The sequence below is a fragment of the Heterodontus francisci genome, chromosome 20 (assembly GCF_036365525.1).
Source record: "Heterodontus francisci isolate sHetFra1 chromosome 20, sHetFra1.hap1, whole genome shotgun sequence".
NCBI lineage: Eukaryota > Metazoa > Chordata > Chondrichthyes > Heterodontiformes > Heterodontidae > Heterodontus > Heterodontus francisci.
The window spans coordinates 79,459,255-79,481,618 of NC_090390.1; the positions used below are offsets into that span (position 1 = coordinate 79,459,255).

Genomic DNA, 22,364 nt, shown 5'->3' on the forward strand with positions numbered 1-22,364 from the left:
AGTAAAGTGATGGAAGGTGTCATCGACAGTGCCATCAAGCGGCACTTGCTTAGCAATAACCTGCTCAGTGATGCTTAGTTTGGGTTCTGTCAGGGCCACTCAGCTCCTGACCTCATTACAGCCTTGGTCCAAACATGGACAAAAGAGCTGAACTCAAGAGGTGAGGTGAGAGTGACTGCCCTTGATATCAAGACAGCATTTGACGGAGTATGGCATCAAGAAGCCCTAGCAAAACTGAGGTTAATGGGAATCAGGGGGGGAACCCTCCGCTGGCTGGAGTGCAAAGGAAGATGGTTGTGGTTGTTGGAGGTCAATCATCTGAGCTCCAGGACATCACTGCAGGAGTTCCTCAGGGTAGTGTCCTAGGCCCAACCATCTTCATCTGCTTCATCAATGACCTTCCTTCAATCATAAGGTCAGAAGTGGGGATGTTCGCTGATGATTGCACAATGTTCAGCACCATTCATGACTCCTCAAATACTGAAGCAGTCCGTGTAGAAATGCAGCAAGACCTGGACAATATCCAGGCTTGGTCTGATAAGTGGCAAGTAACATTCGCACCACACAAGTGCCAGGCAATGACCATCTCCAACAAGAGAGAATCTAACCATCTCCCCTTGACATTCAACGGCATTACCATCTCTGAATCCCCCACTATCAACATCCTAGGGGCTACCATTGACCAGAAACTGAACTGGAGTAGCCATATAAATACCATGGCTACAAGAGCAGGTCAGAGGCTAGGAATCCTGAAGCAAGTAATTCACCTCCTGACTCCCCAAAGCCTGTCCACCATTTACAAGGCACAAGTCAGGAGTGTGATGGAATACTCTCCACTTGCCTGGATGGGTGCAGCTCCAACAAGACTCAAGAAGCTCAACACCATCCAGGCCAAAGCAGCCCGCTTGATTAGCACCCCATCTACAAACATCCACTCCCTCCACCACCGATGCACAGTGGCAGCAGTGTGTACCATCTACAAGATGCACTGCAGCAATGCACCAAGGCTCCTTAGACAGCACCTTCCAAACCCGCGACTTCTACCAACTAGAAGGACAAGGGCAGCAAATACATGGGAACACCACCACCTTCAAGTTCCCCTCCAAGTCACACACCATCCTGACTTGGAACTATATCGCAGTTCCTTCACTGTCACTGGGTCAAAATCTTGGAACTCCCTTCCTAACAGCACTGTAGTTATACCTACCCCAAATGGACTGCAGCGGTTCAAGAAGGCAGCTCACCACCACCTTCTCAAGGGCAATTAGGGATGGGCAATAAATGCTGGCCTGGCCTACATCCCATGAATGAATAAAAAAAAGGCTCTATATTAATGCACGTTGTTGTTTTATAAAAAGTCAATCGTATATATGCGAACCTTGCAAGTATAATCCCACATAGTGTTTTATCGAAATAATGAACGCGCTTATATAGCGACTTATCACAGCGAAATTCCGTAAAGCCCTGGTCACAATGAATTAGTGTGGTAATTGCACTCCAGAATAATTCATTATGTAACATATGCTGTCATCAAATATTTAGTCATGAGATACCTTGCAATGTCCGGAATAAAGTATGTTTAAATGTTTTTTCTGATTTGAAAAAAAAGCTTTAAGAGACTCCGGCAGGCTCGTTTTTGAGCAGCCTGCAACATTTCCGGTAAATTAGAGGCAACCTGTCATTCAATCCACTTCACTGAGTGTCTCTACCAGTTAAAAGCGAACGGAGCCGCAAATTCCAAAACTATTCTCTACTTTACCTGGGCCATTGGACTGGAACTTGGAAATTGAATGTATTTGTTACCCAGATTACTTAGTGGTCCTGATCCTTTAGATGTCACCTTGTACTCTTTGTGTAGCCTACCCAGGTTAGTATAAAATCACAGCAAATTCTAAACAAGAATGTCGAATAAAAACCTAAAATGCAGGTCTGGTAGCATCTGTGGAGAGAGAGACAGTCAACGCTTCGGATCGGCGATCCTCCGTTACAACTGTGGAAGTAGGCAAAATGATTTTGTTCTTGGGTAATCTGATTGCTCTGGTCCTTAAATATAGCGACGTGAGTACAATACGAATTATTCTGTGCGTCTTTTCTAACCATTGGGTTCTCTTTAAGGGTCTTTTAAGACTTCGCTAGCAATGTCAACCAAAAATGGAAAACTTTGTGAACACTTTTGCGATGTAGGTGTACATAGCGTGCAAGGAGCCGGGGGGCGGTGGTGGGTAGGTAACTTGTTTAAAAATGGTTGACTTCGAGCAAGATTTTCCCTGTGGGCTCTAGATACCCTTCCAGGGGTTTGCGACATCGCTCCGATTAGCTCGCTCCAAAAATGTGATGATTTTCATTTTAAATGTGGTATTGATTTGTGGGCTAGCAAATTATTGTCCATGCATAGCTGCCCTCGAGAAGGCAGTGTTAGGCATTCTTCTTGTCACTATCTTCTTTAGATTGAGTTGTCATGGTTATAATCGTCATAATTGTCAGTTAGATCTCCCAGGTACTATAGACTGGGTATCCGTCCACATTATTGACCCCAAAATAAATGGTCGCCCATTTTATAACATTGTATTAAGAATGGCGCTTCAAAAACCTTACAAAGCGGCTACAGTTGAACTTCAAAATCGTCCGCAAATAGTAATCAAATATTTCGATGACTTGAAGAGTGTCTTTCTTTAAAATATGTATCTATGTATATCTTTCTACTTTTAATGGCTCTTTTTAGCCCATACGATGAAAGTTGATGGAATCAGAGTTAGAATGAGCTAACCTTCACAGATCTGAGCTAAACTACCTGGATGTTCATTTTCAATCACAGGGTTCAAAAATTCCTTCAAGTTAGTTTCCCCCCACCCCGTGCAGCCATCCTTATTCCATTTTTACACTCAGACACCAGAAAATTAGAAATTCGTCCACGTTTGTTGAATTTCCAATTGATTATTTGTATCATTTCATTGAGCTTTCACCCAACAGAATGCATTCCTCTATCTTTACTTGGCATCGTTGAGAAAATAGAACTGCATTGCATTGCTCACGGATTCACTTTCTCGCTTTATTTCAAATCATTCGGTAATTTTTGTAGTTTATTCAAGCCGCTTAGACGCCTGGGCTGGACCGCTTTGACTGAAAGAAAATAGATTTTTTTTTAAAGAGGGGTTGCTGAAGGGTCTGATTTGAAAGATAACAGGGCTGTGAAGAGGTGCAATAAAGCATATGGGCTGTAAAATTGCAGTTATGTCCCCACACTATCAGTCATCATTCCGCAGACAAACTGAAACCTCCGTTTGTTAAGATTTTGAAGTTTGAAAGTATGCTTTCACCCCTGCAAAGCTTGATTTCAGCTGTTGAGTCCGGGAACTTCAAATCACCTTCTCTAGCTCCTAAAAGCATATAACCAAATACATAGATATCCATAATGGCCTCTAGAATAACAGAGAACGAGAACACTGAGAAAAGGGATGAAACAAAATGCAGAATATATTTAATTCATAAGATTTTTAAAAATCAAATAAGAACACAAAATGAAAATAGCTACATGCGGTTTGTCATGCTCATTAAACTGAACTTTAGTGAATTTCTGTTAGGTGACTGTATCGGCTAGGGAAAAACCCATCATGAATTTTCGAGTCTAACTACTCGCGTTGTATTCATTCCTATGAATAGTTACAGTTACCAATATAAGACGATATTTATCCAAGCGATCTGTTTACGTTAACCTCGTTCACAACAATGTGCTGCATCAGTCTGTTACTGGCGGAATCTACGATACAGCGCCAAGTTAAATTAACAATTACAGAAAGGTTCCTAATTTTTGAAAAAATTGCGAATATTTATTAGTAACGCATCAATAAGTTCCAAAGACTCTTCAAAGTCAGCTGTCTGTCTATTCTTCCTAAATATATATGTGTGTAGATGTGTCGATGCTGGTCATTAACAGGAATGGTAGTAAACAATCGCTTGTTTTGAGTTTGATATTTTTTAATTTTTTAATATTGTTTCCCTTGAAGCCGTGAGCTGGACGAACAGAATGTACACAGGTACGGAAGCATCCAGCACTCAAATGAATTGTTTCTCTTTTAGTCTGGCGTCTGGCCAGTCAGGACATTTGTTAATATATTCGCGTCGTAGTCAGTGAAACAGGATCAATTAAAACTGTTATATGTTTAATGCATTAAAAGACGAAACTAATTTATTTCCTTTGTAAGGCGACGGCTGTCCATTTTGATCTGCTGTGAACTAATTGTACTGTACCGTGAGCGCAGGCTGCTTGGAATGTTTCTACTGTAGCCACTACTCCTGCGAATGGGATACTCGCCCAGGTCGTTCGGAACTTAAATGTCCCACCGCTTTTTAGTTCTTAGAATGGACAAAGTGAACGAAAAAGATTAATGGACGGGAGCCCATTCATAATACTCTTCCCATGGACAGATAGTGCATCTCTAGACCGTCCTTTCTGTGTGATTTATGGCCATCAGATAGGTTCAATATAATAGTTTTATTGTACATATTTCCAAAAGCACAAATTGGAACCGACGTGCGCCATTGAATGCATCAATATCGTCCATCTCGTCTTGAACATTTCGGCCCCTTTTTAAACGGCCGGCGTTTGACTATTAAATACGATTTATGCAATGCCGGGCAGTACTAAACAGTACCTCTCTCCTGCTACACACAACACAGTTTATACATAAATAGCGTGACATAACTACAGCGTGCATCTGCTTAAACTCTAGTTAATACTCTGCTAATTACTCTATACAAATACAAGTTGTTGTTGTAATTGTAAAACCATTTGCATGCCATTTAAACCTACACAGGCTTCTTATTCAAAGCCATTCAATATGAATATGATTCCAAGTTTTGTAAAAACACAATATAACTGTAAAAGCCATACTGCGAAATGAAAAGCAATACAACATATATTCGGAAAAGACACAGAGCAACTGAAGATTTAAAAAGTCTGAAGTCAGTAATTTTCACTCTTGTGTTATTGTAGCTTGGCTTATTATTGTACTTTTTAGAAAACTCTGTGTGTGTGGAGGTGGAAAATCGGGTAAAGTGTGTAAAAAAATCTGACACCATGATGAAGCCCCTACAATTCCAACATCGCCCTCTTAATGAGTATTACATTATCCATCTATATTCTTTACCAGATAGTTGTTTAAAATGTCCTTACCTGCTAATGTATTTGTGTGTATGCCATTCCATAAGATTCAGCTCTCCTCAGCATCAGTCTAAAACGAAACATATTGATATGGGGGCAGGGGAAGGGAAGTATTTCTTTTGTTTCCCTTCCTTGTTTATTTTAGGATGTATTAGGTTGTGGTCCGCCGGCGAGGTATTGCATCATGGAAAAAAAATAGCTTGTGTCTCGATTTCTCCATTTAAAGACAAAAGCTGGGTGTCTGCACTAACAGTCTGGAGTAGGAGTGCTGTGAAGAGAGTGGAGGCTTTAATCTAAACAAGATATTGTTGATGGCAAGCGGATGGGGATTATCAAGCTGTCTTCTGCCGGAGTCTCAGTAGCATCCAAGCATTTGGCAGTGGCGCCGTGTTGTGTGACAGGTGTAGCATTTCTCTTTGTTTTCCTCTTCACCTCTCTGAGCCAGGTAAAGCATGCATACATGTAAATGCCATAGGAATCCCTAACAATATGAGGAATCTGCGTTGTTCAGTCCAGAGATGATTTGCTACAACTCCCAGCGGTTGAAGAGAAACCCAGCAGAAACGCCATTAACGGTATCACGTGCAATTGTGTTTCATTGACATTTTTGAAGTAATATATTTATGGTTCAGTCGTTGACAATGTGTAACACATTGTGCACTAACACAACATAACGCAATATTAGGAAATGGCATCTGCTAGCAATAGGATTGAATGATTTATTAAAACAGTGTAGCTGCCTAGAACACGGTTAAAACAGAACCGAACATGCTTGTCAATGTTATAAGATTATTATGTGAAAGGCTCTGTTCGTGAGTGGGTATTAGGCAGATAGATTAAATGCGTATATCAACCATATTTGGGCTACTAGGTTAATATTTAGACCTGGCATTTTTGAAAGGCCCTCTGATTATGTATTTTATTGGCTAATAAATGCCGGATATAGGATTAACAGCAGCTTGAGCAAAATGCAGGGAAACAATTTGAAATTCCAAAGGACTTGCAATTTTATTGTTTCTCGTCACTTCTCTCAGAAATGCTTCACATTCCAGAGTGACATTTACTTGTGTAAGATTATCATAAGATGTAATTATTATTGCTTTTGTTTTTTACTACTGCAAAACCGGTAAATGCGGCCTGTTGCACATATATATCTAATAGACACACAGACACAGACATGTACACACAGACACACGCATATACATATAAAGATATATTTTGTACATATATGTGTGCACCCTGACGGTATAAAGATGTATGTATAAATTAAAAAGGAAACGGGAAAATCAAACTCGACTTGTGATATAGAAGTGGGGGCGGGGATGGGCAGGGAGCAAACCTAAGTTAAATGTCTTGAGTTGCTACAGATCCAGATTTGCATAAATTCAGAAACAAAACGTGCACCGGTTGGATTTAGAAATAGCGGCAGGGGATAGGAGACACTTTCCTCGCGGTTTAAACTTTGACAGCCGTCCGCGTGGCAACGAAAAACGCAGAAAGTTTTCCCCAACAGCCATTTTCCCAGCGAAAACTGCCCTGTGATTTATTACCCGCTGGCTGTTACGAGGCGAGCCGAATAATTGTTTATACTGCTGGAAGGGAGAGAAGGCAAATCTATTAAAGGCCCCGGATGCTCAAGTATCCGCAGAATAAACAACCAGTATTTTAAACATCTTCAATCATGTTGTTTGGACTGATGAGTTTACGGGGAAGGGGGATAGCAAGTTTCTTTAAAGGGATGGGCTCCTTTGGGCTTTCAGAGAGACCCCTTTACCATTACTAAGGCGGAATCAGTCTGCCTGGTAGTTACTGTTCTGCGGTGAAATAAGCACATATTCCCTTTCACATTGGAGATCTGTCATTTTGGAAACGCTGCTTTACTTATAAGCGTAATTTGCAGTGGTGATGATCTACTCGGCCTGCTTGTTTTAGTATATACAGAACCGTGTTTTACTTTGTAAATTATTACATTTACTGCATTCTTTCCTATTTAGCATCATGCTGGGAGTCTGGTAATAAGAATATCGGGATAGGAGGAGGCCATTTAGCCATTCAGTGAGATCATGGCTGATCTGTGACCGAACTCCATATCCCTTAATACCTTTGGTTACCAAAAATCTATCACTCCCAAATTTAAAATTAACCATTAATCTAGCATCAATTGCCCAACAGAGTTCCAAACGTCTACCAACTTTTGCACGCAGAAGTGTTTCCTAATTTCACTCCTGAAAGATCTGGCTCTCATTTTCAGGCTATGTCCGCTAATCGTTTCGTTCCAACAAACATGACGGATTCAAGTGTAATTTATAGACACTGTACAAATATATGTATGTAGACATATGTGTAGATTATGTATGTACGGAGATGTGTAAGAATATTGTATGCGTGTGTGTGTGTGTCTGTAGATACACAAAGCTAGTCAATCCCCAGGTCGAAATGGTAATGTTTCAAACTGAACCCACCAGTCCATTTGGAATGACAAATGTGCTTCACAGTAGCATTTAAATATGGCAGAAACAGAGAGCGAGTTGCTACTACGTCTGCGGGCAGCTCAATCGCTTGGGTAAAGTACAGTACTTTAATAGAATTAAAGTACGCCTCTGAAAGCCCATTACAATGGCTACAGTAAACGCACGGGGTTTCCTGTTTTGTAGTGGCCGTTTCACCACAGGCTTTCTATTCAAAGCAGATATAAATTTAGCAAGCTGCCTGGACACACTTGGCGATTGTGTTATCTCCAGGCGCGCTATCTTTTTTTGTGTGTAAGAGAGGTTTATAGGTCACTTAACTGCTCTCTCCAAACCCCTTCCCTTCCCAGCATCTGGAGGGTCTCGGCAATCTCCGACCATTCGGCTGTTGCTCTGGTTGCTGCAGAAAGGAAAGTCAGCCCCGATAGTGTCAGATCCTATCGGCCGACACCGCCGGCGCTGTTGCTGTCGGAATTTTAATTGAAATAGATGGGTGCCTTTCAGGTGATAAGGTATTAATAAACCAGAGATTATCAACTTTAAAAGACAAGTACAGACAATAAAGATTGTCTAATATTGATATACTTCTCTTTCGTTGCGATGCTGATTTATGTAATGATTTATATTAGAAAAAAAGCGATTTAATATATATTAGTGCGATAGACAGTAACCTAGAATTTTGGAACCGATTCATAAATTGCATTTAGTTGCTAGATTGCTTTTACGTAACTTTTACGATTTATAATTTGTCAGCGATAATGACAACTATCAATCCATCGCCTTATTAAATGCTAATTTAAACGGAGGCTTGAGAAACAGATAGGAGCAGAGAAATATAAGTTATTGCTTGTGAAAATTGCAATCATCAGAACGGCTGCTACTTATATCAAACATGCTTGCATTTTTTGCACCAATGCGAAATAATGAAATGCAGGACATCGAGTATTTTAAAACCTGCATTGTGTAAGGTGGGAATTAGTTAAAGCCATCTGTTAACAAGATACCGGGAGGAAAGCCCGTATTCATTGCTGATAAATGTTGGAAATACCCCACCCTGTGTAATTGGAATAATTTACAAGGTAGACGAGCCAAAAAAAGTTGGGTTGTTAAAATACAGTTGGATGCTGCAATAGGAGCGTTAACTTACTGGATATATAAGCGCGGATGGTTAGAAATCTTCCATTTAGAAAGCGCCTTAAACACCGCTCTATGAAACAGCTCAAGGCGATGGGCCAAATGGTCGCTTGACTTCTTATGCTCCAAGTGAACCGGTACTCCCCTTTTTTCCTCTTTGAAAACACAAACTGCCACCTTGTCCAAATTTGAAATGCAAATTTATTTGTGGTCCCGTACAACTAAAAATTCGGAAACGGTTTATAACGGACACTCGGTTCCTCAAACTCCCCTCAGAATTCCCGTCTATTCCCAACACACGGAGGAGGTGAATGTTCGACGGTAATCTGGAAATGAGTGATGTACGAGGTTACTAAAGTAACTTTTCAATATGTTTACAATAGGTAGTCTGACAGCGAAAGTGGCAACTATCAAATTAATGATCGCATTACGTATTAATTTAAACGGAGATCTGAGAAAGAGATAAGGGCGGGTGCAATGTAATTTTTTGCACCAGTTCCAACGCAGCTTGTGAAGTTAACAAGATAGATGTGTATTCATCCGAATTCCTTTCTTTAAACAGTCATGATTAATCCATATTTCATAAATTTACAGTTAGATACTAACATTTAACTAGGTTAAAGTGCATTCAAATCATTGCTTTCCACCCTTTCATTTGCAAGCAAGTGATGGAAAGCCTGTGTAATAACATGAATTGCGGTCTGATGTCCTGCCATATACTTTGTCATGTTTTAAAAGCAGACGATGCACAATTGCGCGGAGTGAAATAATTTTTCATCACTTCTTCAAAAGATATGACCAAAAAATGCAGCGATGAGCACCCATCAGATATCCCCTCCCCTTCCATTACCAGCAGATCCATTTAATATCGCTTCGTTGAGTATTCTCCCAACACTGCAACGCTTTAGAAAGTGCTACTGCTCCAAACGAAGTACCACTCGTGCATTATCTCTATCAACCGTACTTGAATTCAATTAAACTTGGAAGAAATGGATCGCGAGGCGAGTTCACACCCGCTTCTCTGGGAGCCTGCCCATGATTTGAGGTTTACAGCTCCAGCTCTATTGAAGAAATGCCAGTGGCGGTGAGAAGAGGCACAGTGTGAGAGCAAGGTAGTTAAATCATCTCTCCCAATACCTGTACGGTTTGTGGTTTGGCGTAAGGCAGACGCTCCAGTTAACATCTCAATTTATAAGCAAATCACAAGACGGGAGAAAAAACTAAACGAATGAAACACTAATAACGCTGAGTTCATACGAATCGGGCTGATTCAGAGAAAAATTATTGATTGAGTTATTGGTGAAAATAGAAAGTAACGATTAAAATATTGATTAAATAATAGTATTAATCAAATTCCCCCAAATTACTTGCTCCTTAAATTGTCAATTTCTATAATTTCACTTTTTCTCCCTATATTGTCATCTGCAACAGAATCCAATTTCATTCCTCTTGATCCGCAGCGTTTTAGGAATCACTAAAAGCATTAATAAACTAATGCGTTCACTGACAGGTCTTCTTTCTACATGCTTCACATTATAGGGTAGCTGATGTTTTGAATTCAGAAGTAACTACTTATGTTGCGTTGGCTGATCTTGAGAGAAACCCCCTAACAAACTAATCGTAATTGAACTGGTCAGTAGAACAGTGTTTAATTAAATCGTCTACTTCGGACCTTAACACGGAGCGCGTCGGTTTAGAATCGAAAAACGCATCGATCAGATTGCATGCAACCCAGTTGCAGCGATTAGGCGAGGAGATAAAGCGCATCCCCCAATAAATCTACATTTAAATTTGATTTCCGAAATCCAAAAGCCACGCGTCGGGAAATATCTCTTACAATAGCCAGTCGATCACTGCGGTAATCTACATCTGATTTCAGCTCACTTCAGACTCAAATGGGGGTGAGAATCGGATGCAAAGCGAAAGCCGAAGAAAATACAGATGTGTCACGTAGATTTGTTATGGAGTTTCACTGAGGCGCGGAGGACAAGAAACATCAACACTTCTAACACAGGCGATTTTTGCAGTGCTCCACAGACCAGTTTTACTGGACTATATCCACCCTCTACTTTAATTTAGATATCTATGCCGTTTATTGCTCCTTTATAAATGGACATTAAAATACAGTTGTAGGGAGAGAAGAGTATCAATGGCAAACCTTGTAGTAGCAAGATTATCTGTAATTAATATTTCACAATCACGACCCCGCCATGGTTTAATGAAATAAGGCGAATCGAGCAGTTGTTGTTTAAATAAGACTCATCTTGAGTTTTAAGACAGTGTAGATTGTAGGAATGTAAACAGCTCTATGAGTGAGGATAATGGCTATTCTGAATGAAATGGATCGAGTGGTTTATATTGTGGGTGTTTTACGTGACACTTTGTCATATTCGAAAAACTGAACTTTTATTAGTCTATGATAGCACACACGAAAATATTTCCACAAATCTTTTTTGTAAATCTTTACCAATCCCAGTAAAGGCCTTTTTGTTAGTACAAGGGACCTTTGCTAAGATCTCCAATTATTGATGAAAAAACGTATAAGGCGCAAGGTGGGACAATAATCGTATTTATCGCCGCGATATCCCTGATTTTGACCAGCCCCACCCTCCATCCCAGCCCGCAATAAGCTTGAACGCCGTATCAGGACATTGCAATCCTATAACAAAGTTGCATTTTTCAATCTGTACACAATGAAACTATTTCTGGTATTTAATTTCACCATCATTTTGCAACACCTGAACATGTCTCACGTATCCGCCTCGCCGCAGAATGTATAAATAATCCTAGAAAACATTCTGGGTGTCCTGCACATTCTGCCAATCTCTCGGTGCATCTTTCATTAAGCAGTCGAGCGGATTTCTCTTCGGCGGTAAGATTGTCAGGAGGAAACACTGAGAAGCGGAAAATTAAAATCGGAGGGAGCCACTTTTCCGAAGGTCTCTTAGCAATTTCTTTTCATTATGACTTACGTTCATGTCGCAATTTTACAGTTTTAGGTGTTTTGCTAAATTCCCCAGAGCTTTGGACGGTTTAACCGTGTTAAAATATTGTGTACACGTTTATTGTATCACTGTCCGGTCACACTCCATGGAGTTATGAACTGCTTAACTCGCAAGAAGTCTAGAGATCAAAGACAAATCAATAAGGGCGGAAATAGGTTTACGTAAGTGACAAATTCCTTATTGCTGCGTATTTCTAGATTTGAAGATGTATTTTTAAGTGTACAAAACAAACACGCTGAACGACAATGAAGAGGTAGCACCGCCTCTGTTCATTTCCAATGCATGATCTCTGTTATGACCCAGTGTTGATGTGGGCAGTTTCGGAGTAAAGCGGTTTCTATATTGTACTTCACAATAGCAACTACAGGCGTTTATTCTTGTGCTACATAATGACAGCTACAAGGCATTTCATTATTACCATTCATACTGAAGATACATTATGAATGAAGTAACAGTAATCTATCAAATGGGGGAATGCAGTATCAACCGTACTTGAATTCAATTAAACTTGGAAGAAGTGGATCGCGAGGCGAGTTCACACCCGCTTCTCTGGGAGCCTGCCCATGATTTGAGGTTGATAGCTCCAGCTCTATTGAAGAAATGCCAGTGGTGGTGAGAAGAGGCACAGTGTGAGAGCAAGGTAGTTAAATCATCTCTCCCAATACCTGTACAGTTTGCGGTTTGGCGTAAGGCAGACGCTCCAGTTAACATCTCAATTCAGGTTTATATAAATTAAAATTGAAGATATAACAAAAAGATGTTTCTCCGCTGTTAAATTACACCGTGAGATAATAAATGTTAGAAAGCCATTCATGCATTGTTCCTTACAGTGTTCACGATCAATAGTCATTTTTCACTTTATTCAGGTACTGGCTTCTAGTGATTATCTGGTTTGTATGCAATTAATACTATTTAGGTAATAGTGGGAACGAGATATAGTTTACATTTTTTTTAAATTAATGCGTGGCTATCACTTGGTGTAGAAGCACAAAGAGAAGGAAAGGGTTTGAATTTGCTTAAATGTATTGGCTTGGTTTAATGTTTTCTTAATGGTAAATGTTTATATTTTTAAATAAAACGCAGTCAACACTGTGCACATCACAGCTATGATATCAAAGCAAAGAGTAAAAGATATAATTTCGAATTGCATTTTGCATTACTTTACCCTGAATAAACCATTTCTGCTGCCGGCTGGAGCCTGCGACCTTCTTGCGCCCGGGGATAGGCTGGAGCTCGGCGAAGCACGTGACGCGTGGGGTTAGCCAACCGGCGGCCGGGGAACAACTCGGCGCGCTTCCCGCCTCCCCGCCCATTCCCCGCCTCCGCTGCATCTTCGGCGCAAGTGAACGAAGGACGTCTCCAGGCTCCGCCCCTCTCCCGCTATTGTGACGCCAGCCACTTCCCGGGGTGGCCGAGCAGTAACAAAACTGGACTCGGCAATCCTGCACAGTTTGCAACCCATTGGCTGCAGCAAAAAAAAATCCCACCTAATCCACTGTGGTTGCATGTCAATTTTACGAGAGAGAGAGAGAGAAAAATTGTGCAATTAATGGGAGCTTGAGATCTTTTGTTTTCGGTTGCAATTTAGGTGGGAAAAAGGCGTGCTGTGTTTTTTGTGGTTGCAAAGGAGTGATTAAACTGGCGGATTTATAATTAATTTCCTCGCATCTTGCCCGATGATGCTTCCCAGTCCGGTCACATCGACGCCATTCTCGGTCAAAGACATTCTGAATCTGGAGCAGCAATCGCACCAGCAAGTGGCCCATCATTTGCAACAGGATTTACCGTCTCAGTTCCAGCCGCCGCCTTCTTGCATGCACGCTGCCGGAGAAGCTTCCAGCTTCTCGGATGGCGAGGAGAAAATCCCCTTTCTGAACTCTCTGTCGGTGCAAGACAGTCAGAGGGAGACGAGCCTTTCGCCCGAGCTTTACGTTCACGCAGCACTGAGGAGTCCCTGTGAAACCAAATTAGAAGACGAGATCCTCCGGGATGAGGACAAGAGTAAGTACCTGATGGTATAAATTTTATAAAGACTTTAATTGGAGCTAAGATATTGGGAAACCTCAGATTGCGTTAAACTTTAAACCTGCAGCATTGAAATGTAATGACGATTATAATTAAAAAAAAATTTTTTTGCAAAGGCGACGTTGTTTTCGCTGGTTTGCTCGAATGTGAAACCTTTTAATTTTGCTATCGCGTGAATAGGATTCTTACAGCTCTTACCGAGCACATCGACATGGTCAGCCAGTTAACATTAACGCCCACTCCCCAAAGTAATTCCTTGAAAACAAAGTAATTCCTTGAAAATGAAAGCAACATTACAGCGTTCGAAATCACTTTTAGAATTTATTTTCGAGGATGTTCGGGGACAAATACGTTCTTGCATTCTTAAGAATCCCGAAATAATGTATTAACCTGGGAGAATATATTTTTAAAAAATGCTTTATAGTGATCTGTTCTTATACAGAAAACACGGGGCCCTATTTCCATTCAGCGTCCCAAATATAGTTACACAGCCCCTGGAAATTTCCAGAAGTTGCAACCCTTGAACCAATTATTAGAGTTGTAAATTGTCCTCACTTCCTTTACTGTGATGTCCATGTATAGGTTGTTTTGCACTATACAGAGTGTTCGTGCCAGCATTTAAACTATTCAAACAAGCTCCATAAGTATGTATCCCATTTTTGGGCCTATGTATAAGGTGACCAACAGTTACAGAAAATAGTTATTAATTCGGGTAGTTAAAAAGTATTTACTTAATATTGTACATTGGTGTGTGTGTGTGTTCAGACATCTCAAACAGGTCGAGTTAATTAGTGTGGTGAGATCATTCAGAGAGTAGGTAGAATGACATTTTAATGGGATGCTTCCGTCTACGAATAGTTGCACTCACATTTTAAAAGACAGATTTTGACAACAGATACAGACTAGTACAAATTTTGAAAAACACGGTGAGTTAATATACATCGTGATTTTGTTTTCATTTTGTCTAACTTAAATGAACGCCTCCACATTATGGAATTAAAGGCAAACAAAATGGTCGACATGATATTTTAGCCTTCAATTTGAACTTAATTCAGTTCAACAGTTGAGCTGCCCGAGATATCACTTTGGTGAAATGTGGATGAATTTCCTATATGCCAGATAGAGTTGCAATCCCCTCTTTAAAGCTGCCTGATCTGAAGTAGATTAAAAGCACTCTCGCCAATAATCCAGGATTCATTAGTTGCTCACCAATATATCCCTGGAACCCAAATATTATTATTTAATTAATTATATTTTTAAAGCACTGCATTTTCCGGCTGTTGCTGGAAAGTACGCTCCCTATTGCAAGGTGCAAGTCAAGCGTGTTATTCATGGTTCAGTCATGTTTCTGCAGAAACCTGCACGTTGAAAAACTCTCCAGAAAGCGAGAACAATAAGGGCGAAGATGGAGAACGACCGAAGCAGAGGCAGAGAAGGAAACCTCGTGTACTTTTCTCCCAGGCTCAGGTGTTTGAACTGGAGAGAAGGTTTAAGCAGCAGCGATACCTGTCTGCCCCCGAGAGGGAACACCTGGCCAACACTCTGAAACTCACCTCCACCCAAGTGAAGATCTGGTTCCAGAACAGGCGCTACAAGTGCAAAAGGCAGCGGCAGGACAAATCCTTGGAGATGGCGGGTCACCATCACCCACCTCCGCCCAGACGTGTGGCGGTCCCCGTGCTGGTCCGGGACGGCAAGCCGTGTATAGCAGGATCCCAAAGTTACAACAGCCCTTACAGCGTCGGGGCCAACGCTTATGCTTACAACGGCTACCCAGCCTCGTACGGCAGTTACGGCGGCACCCCAGCCTACAACGCAAACTACAGCTGCACTTACACCAGCATCCCATCGCTGCAGCCTTCCTCAGCGCCCAACGCCTTCATGAACGTGGACCTCAGTAATGTGAACAGCGCAATGCAGACGCAGTCTCACCAAGGAGCCGCCGTACCAGCCTGTCAAGGGACTCTACAGGGCATCAGGGCATGGTAAAGGTGACTTGTGAGACGAGAGCTTTTGGATGTTTTCAATTGCTCTGAACTTTTTTTATGTAGATCGTTTGAAAATTTAAAGGGAGTTTTTTTTTTAAAAAGACCAACATTATTACATTTCAAGAATCCCGCCTGGAAAATCCGTATTGATTGCCGATTTGGTGGGATGCTATCCGCCAAGTATTATCCTCGTTCTCTATGTGTATATTGTATATTATTTCTAACCCATGTAATTTCATCCTATATGGTTCGATTGTATGTTAGACTTCGACGGAGAAACGAACACGAATCATCTTCCATATTCTGTCCCGCAGAACTGTCCCATCCAACAGTAGACTCAAAATGGATATATGAAGAGAATTGAACAACGGAGATAGAGAAAAGGGAAGACTGCTGTCACACCTCGACTACAGTTGTCTGGGAATTTTTTTTAACAGTGTTTTACACGCTCCAGTATTTCTCACACCTCCAAGAACGGCATTACCAGTTGGAAAAAAGGACCTTATAAATAATTAAAATAAAATAATAACAGAAAATGCTGAGTATCCTCAGCAGGTCAGGCAGCATCTGTTATCGTTAACTCTTGTTTCTCTCTCCACAGACGCTGCCAGACTTGCTGAGTGTATCCAGCATTTTCTGGGTTTTGTTTTATTTCAGATTTCCAGCATCTGCAGTATTCTGCTTTTCTATTAATTCATCATGGGAGATGTGGGTTACTTAGCATTTATTGCCCGTCCCGAGTTGCCCTGAGAAGGAGGTGGGCCATCTTCTTGAATTGAAGTAGTTTGATACAATAGACTACTTTAGAGGGCGGTTAGGAGTCAACCACGCTGGTGTGGGAATGGAATCACATATAGGCCAGAAGGCAGGTAAAAGACATTTGTAACCCAATTTTGGTTTTTTACGAACGTCCATGTGTCACTTTTACTGATACCAGCTTTTTTTTAATTTATTACTAGAGTTTGTAAACTGAATTCAAATTCTTAAAGCGCAATTATGAAGTGATAACATAACCACTACACTACCGTGCCCAAATATGGAGTGCTGTAATAGTTTTAACTGACCCTTCCACTGCGGAACTCCGTCCTTGGTGTCACAATTGAAAATCAGGGATTTACCTTATTCAGCGTTTTTCTGAAGTCGTGCAACGTGTTCGATGCCCTCACGGTTAAAGGGAAGCGGCTGTGCACGCTTTAAATATCGGAAAATACCACTAAAGCAAATTAACGTGCAAAAATTATTAGCTGCGAGTGAGCCCTCCCTTAAGATGGGGCAGAAAAAAAAAACGTATAGTTTTGTTTGCCAAATAATGTCTCGTGCGTTCTACCGAGATCCTCAGAAACCTCGCTCTAAGTTGTATTTTAGTTCTGAGTGTTAAAGTCTAAAACATGTATAAAGTTATGTATATAGCAAAGTTATGGATCAGCCCCCCCCCCCCCCCCCTCCCCGCCCCCACCCTTCCAGCTTGTATAATACACTCTGCTATTCAAAACAATTGCTGGAATACACTAAGTGGAGTTAAAAATAAACGTTGAGGTGCAATATGTTCATACTTGAGTCCCTTGTGTACTTGTTTTGGATCCATTATTTTCCATGGGCGCCTGTATTAGCATAAATACAACTTTTCGGTAAAGTTTCGGACATCAGAAAAATAGTCACTCGGGTTTCCTTAAGTTTTAATTAGTAACAACGCCTTTTTAAAAATGCTTCCCGTGTGTTATGACTTGTTTAATGTCTTAACCGCTAGTTAGAGCATATCTCTATTTTAAACATTTATGCCCGCATATTGTTATATAAAAAGATGCTGGAATAAAAGAACTGGAAAGTAATTCTGCATCACAAAGCATGGATTTGCAGGTTATAAGAGGCCACGCGGTTCCCATTTTTGGAGTTTTAATCGACTCTACGAACTACTTGTGAAATGAGACGTCAGGTTAGAAATAAAATGGGTTTAGCTGGGCCAAAAGGCACCGCCTTAAGTTTCTGAAGGAACGCATAATCAATTAAGCATGATATAAGCACGAAAGCGATTTTTAATTCAAATAGGTTCAAGAAAAAAAAAACTTTCAAATAAAAATAGTTCTTTTTAAAAAAGGAAATCCCCAGACGAAACTTAATTCTCTCTATAAAAAAAAATAATGAAATGTTTATTCAGACGCTGTGTAAAACTGCCCCCCCAAAAAAGCTGCTTTTGTGTGATCGTGTCCTTTGCTAAATTGCCTCGCACAGAAAGGTGGAAAGGCCATCTCCTGCCACACACTCGACATGAATTGTTCATGTGCCAAGCGCTGTGAAAGAGAAAGTTATTATATAGAAAAAACCTTTTGAGAGGTGTGATTAGAAGCCCTAAGTACGCTGAAAGAATGTCCGAGTTAGGCAGCGAGGTACCGACAATGGCTTTTATTAGTGTCGGGAACAAAAGGTGGGTGTCGGAAAGACGGAGGCTCCGCGCAGAAACAAAACCCTAAAGACCCGAGATTGACGTTTGTAAATATGCCCCATTTAATAGGCTGATTAATAGAACGATGCCCAAAATCTGTTTGCTTTTTTCGTCCCAACCCCTCCTCCCCATCTTAACTTTGTTTTGTGCTTGGTGAAAGGCGCTTGATTAGGGAGGGGGGAGTCTTGCGGGAACACGTCGTCTGAAGGCCGATTGAACATAGGATTCAGCAGGAGGCAGGATGACCGAAGCAGGCTTATTATTGTTGTAAGTCTAGCAACTTGTGCTGGGATATTTCAGACGGTTGCAAGTCTTAAGATTCCCCCCCCCCCCCCCCACTTGTTTCAACATGGCATTAGAGAGAAGCTAAGAATTGGGGGAATCGAAGAGCTCTCGCGTCGAAAAATGCCCAACCAAAAAAATATTTATTAAGCATGATAAATTGCCACTATACATAAATACAAGCACAGAAACATCATTAGAGTATTTATAGCAATTTTCTTTTTATTTAAACACTTGCGCTAGTGACGGCCTGTTGTTATTGAATCCAAACCCTCTGAAAGAGGAGGGTGGGTGTGGGTGGGAGAGTTCCAGATGTGTTAGACTCCATCGCGTGCAATTAAATGAAATAAAATTGAAGGCGATAGTGAGAAAGCAGGAAATGTCATGTCCGGGTGAAATGCTTGTAATACTCCATAGACACAGCTCTTAAATCACAACTATCCAAATCTTTCCCACACTGCAGAGTCCCTCCAATCAAGAAAAAACATTCACACGTTTTACCTCTAAGTTTTACACTTGCAAAATTAAATCAGGAAGTTACCTCGGTGCTATGTATTTTTAAGAATTAGTTTCCGAGTAAAATCAGTCCTTTAAAAACAGTGTTGCTTTAAAATGCATAAGGGGGAGGGTTATTTCCCCATGGAAGCATATGACACAAAGAGAATTCGTAAATTACCTAGTCACTCTTTCTCGGGGAAACGAATACTCGCGCCCAGTGTTATACACACTCACGCCCGACCGATGCCGTACACACTAAAATACACAGATGCATAAGTACAGCAACTTTCTGTACTTCTGACACGCATTCACATGAAGATTGGAATCTGTGAGTACAGAAACTCGCGCACACGGGATTATCGGCACAGGCACTGATATACACATAGAAATTAAATGCAGGCACATTCGCATGTAAACAGAAATCTACACATACATAACTCATACACACAGAAATACAATGGGTACATATGCAAATACAGACAATCTGTATATCAACACACACGTTAAGACACTACACACACACACACACACACAGGCACCTCTCCTCGCCATGCCGGCACAGTCAACTTCGGTTAGATACAGTAACTAGTGCTGACATTAATGATTGGAGTAATATGAGAGTTTAAACACACAGGTCTCCGCATCACATCGCGTTTCTTAGTTGAGGGAAGTAGGAGAGTAAATCAAAATGAGGTGGAAAGTAATATTTATTCAACGATCGGCAATGATCAATTGTATTTACCTCTCATTAAGTACGACAGTTCACGGTAATTTCTTAACACCTCTACATCAATGTTACATTTCTGTTTCTTGCTTGGGGCGCAATTCCAGAAAGCTCCAGCGACTGTTTCTCAAACAGCACAACTCGATTCCTCTGTAATTTAGTTCATAAACTGGGTTGTTAGAATGACTAATGACAAAAAGGCCACGCTTTTTTTGCATATTAGAGATCAAATAGACAGGAGCGGGGGGGGGGGGGGGCGTAATGTTTATGAATTTTGGTTTTTAATCTGTGCTGTAGCGAAGTTATCCCAGCCCCAGTAAATTTCTTGCTCCTAATCTCCTCTCGTGGCTGATGTTTGAAGCAAAATGTGAAATACCCCACTGATCTATATCTACTAAAAATGAAGATCCTTTGGGTACCGCGTCCTGTTTATGAATGTTGGTATAGCTGTTCCATTTTATCACTGATATATCAACATTACAAATTTATGCCGTGACGAAAGCCTCGCTTTATATTCTATGGCCAGAAATAACCTAAAGAGATAAAAGATTTCTCCAGTCGCTATGAAGTAAACCCATTGCTGAGGTTTTCCATGCTCGTTGTTTCCAGTGAAATGATAACCGAACGGTTTGACCGTCTCACTGGAATGTAGGAAAATGTCTGAGGATTTACCTTTTAGGATTTACCTGGTGATTTGGATATTTACAGATCACGACCAGAGAATTTGACCACAGGTTCTTCAAGCAGGCGACCATTAGTCTTTGCAAATTCAGCAACTCTCATACACGTTGAAAATGAATATGACACTTGAGCAGTGTGAGTTTACGCTGGTCTTTGCGGCCAGTTTTAAAAGGCCGCCATGTATTACTGCCATTCGGGGGCCTGTTAATGTGTTTAGACACGGCTTGTTTACAGAGAACACTTCTACCGATAATCCTTCAGAGATAAGATGGACCTATTGCTGCGACTGTGGGCTAGCGAGTCTAATGGACAGATAATTAGGATCAAACAAAAGGAGGGTTTTTTTAATGGTGTCTGTTCAGCGGACGGACCCACTTTCCCGGCTGCTCCACTACCGGTGAAACATACCTGCATTATCAGGATAAGTGGCACAAAAAAAAAAGACACTGCAATGAATCAAAGTAAATAGAAGCGGCGACAGAGCAGCGATGCCCGCGGACCACTTTAGCCAAGAGTTGGTGAGTGTTTGTAATGGGAGTTTCAGATTGGTATCAGCTCAGGCTGAACTAAAAACCGTGCAATACAATCTTTTACCTCTTGTTGCAAAACAAGAGATATTCAATTGAATAGTCAGGGCTAGCATGATGTCAGCACCACCGAGGCTAATCCATTACTTCTTAAAGAATGGGGGGAAATCCGAAATGGATGAGACAATGAATAAAAATATTATATTCGGTATACTGAACATACGAATTAGGAGCAGGAGTAGGCCACTCGTCGAGCCTGCTCCGCCATTCAATAAGATCATGGCTGAACTGATTACTCCACATTTCCACCTACCCCTGATAACCTTTCACCTCCTTGCTTATCAGGAATATATCTACCTCTGCCTTAAAAATATTCAAAGACTCTGCTTCCACTGCCTTTTGAGGAAGAGAATTCCAAAGACTCACGACCCTTTGAGAGAAAAAAAAGTCTCCTCATCTCTGTCTTAAACGGGCGACCCCTTATTTTTACACAGTGACCCCGAGTTCTAGATTCTTCCACAAAGGGAAACATTCTTTCCAAATCCACCCTGTCAAGATCCCTCAGGATCTTATATGTTTCAATCAAGTCGCCTCTTACTCTTCTAAATTCCAGTGGATACAAGCCTAGCCTGTCTAATCTTTCCTCATAAGACAGCCCGCCCATTCCAGGTATCAGTCTAGTAATCCTTAATGAATAACGTTATTAAATACATAGACATAAATGTATTGCTATGGCGCTACATCTACCATGTTGCATTTTTGCCAAATGCAATATTTCTGTGATTATATATTCTTTAAGATGTATTTAACTTCATGTAAAGTGAGCCACTACATTCCCACGACTTCACCGCTATAGCGACCCTAGTTATTGTCCTTCCAACAATTGCCAATTCAATGCCTTTCACCCAATAGCCAATATCAACCAGGGTGCAGGCCGGATTGAGGGGTCTCCGAAATAGGAATATTGATTTAGGAACCGATTAAGAGCGAAAGAGGGGGAAAAACACAGCTTTAAAATAATACAATTCTTACCAAAACTGTTCTTTTTAATGTTTAGTCAATTCTGATGTATATTTCAAATTAGACTAAAAGGGAAATGCAAAAACCCAAGCAAACATGACTGTTTATACTTGAGATCAAATCAGTCTTGCACATTATTTCATATTCTCATTTTGTCTTTTGAGACAGGTCCATAACCATTTTGATGAAAGGGAAGGAGTGAAGCATTGAGGATCTCTTTTAAAGGTGTTCAAAACTATGAGGGATTTTCATAGAGTAAAGAAAGAGAAACTGATTGCACTGGCAGGTGGGTCGGTAACCCAGAGGACGCAGATTTAGGATAATTGGCCAAAGAATGAGAGGGGAGGATGAAGATTTTATTTTACGCAGTGGATTGTTGTAACACTTTCTGAAAGGACGGTGGAAGCAAAT

General features: G+C 40.9%; 1 protein-coding gene across 7 annotated transcripts; it reads left to right on the forward strand.

Moving 5' to 3' along the window:
- Positions 1-1,678: 1,678 nt before the first annotated feature.
- On the forward strand, positions 1,679-17,554 carry nkx2.3 (NK2 homeobox 3). Of its 7 annotated transcripts, none has more exons than XM_068053090.1 (3): positions 1,679-2,058; positions 13,357-13,769; positions 15,148-17,554. In XM_068053090.1, the coding sequence occupies exons 2-3, from the start codon at positions 13,445-13,447 to the stop codon at positions 15,780-15,782; spliced, it is 960 nt and encodes a 319-aa protein (XP_067909191.1). In that variant the 5' UTR covers positions 1,679-2,058; positions 13,357-13,444; the 3' UTR covers positions 15,783-17,554. The 7 variants fall into 7 exon arrangements, with proteins under 7 accessions (XP_067909191.1, XP_067909192.1, XP_067909193.1 ...); XM_068053091.1 differs by having other exon boundaries at positions 1,679-1,998; XM_068053092.1 differs by having other exon boundaries at positions 1,679-1,867.
- Positions 17,555-22,364: the final 4,810 nt, after the last annotated feature.

Coding starts and splice junctions, on each gene's coding strand:
- nkx2.3 (XM_068053090.1), top strand. CDS start 13,445: ATGATGCTTCCCAGTCCGGTCACATCGACGCCATTCTCGGTCAAAGAC. Junction 13,770..15,147: donor CCTCCGGGATGAGGACAAGA/GTAAGTACCTGA, acceptor ATGTTTCTGCAG/AAACCTGCACGTTGAAAAAC.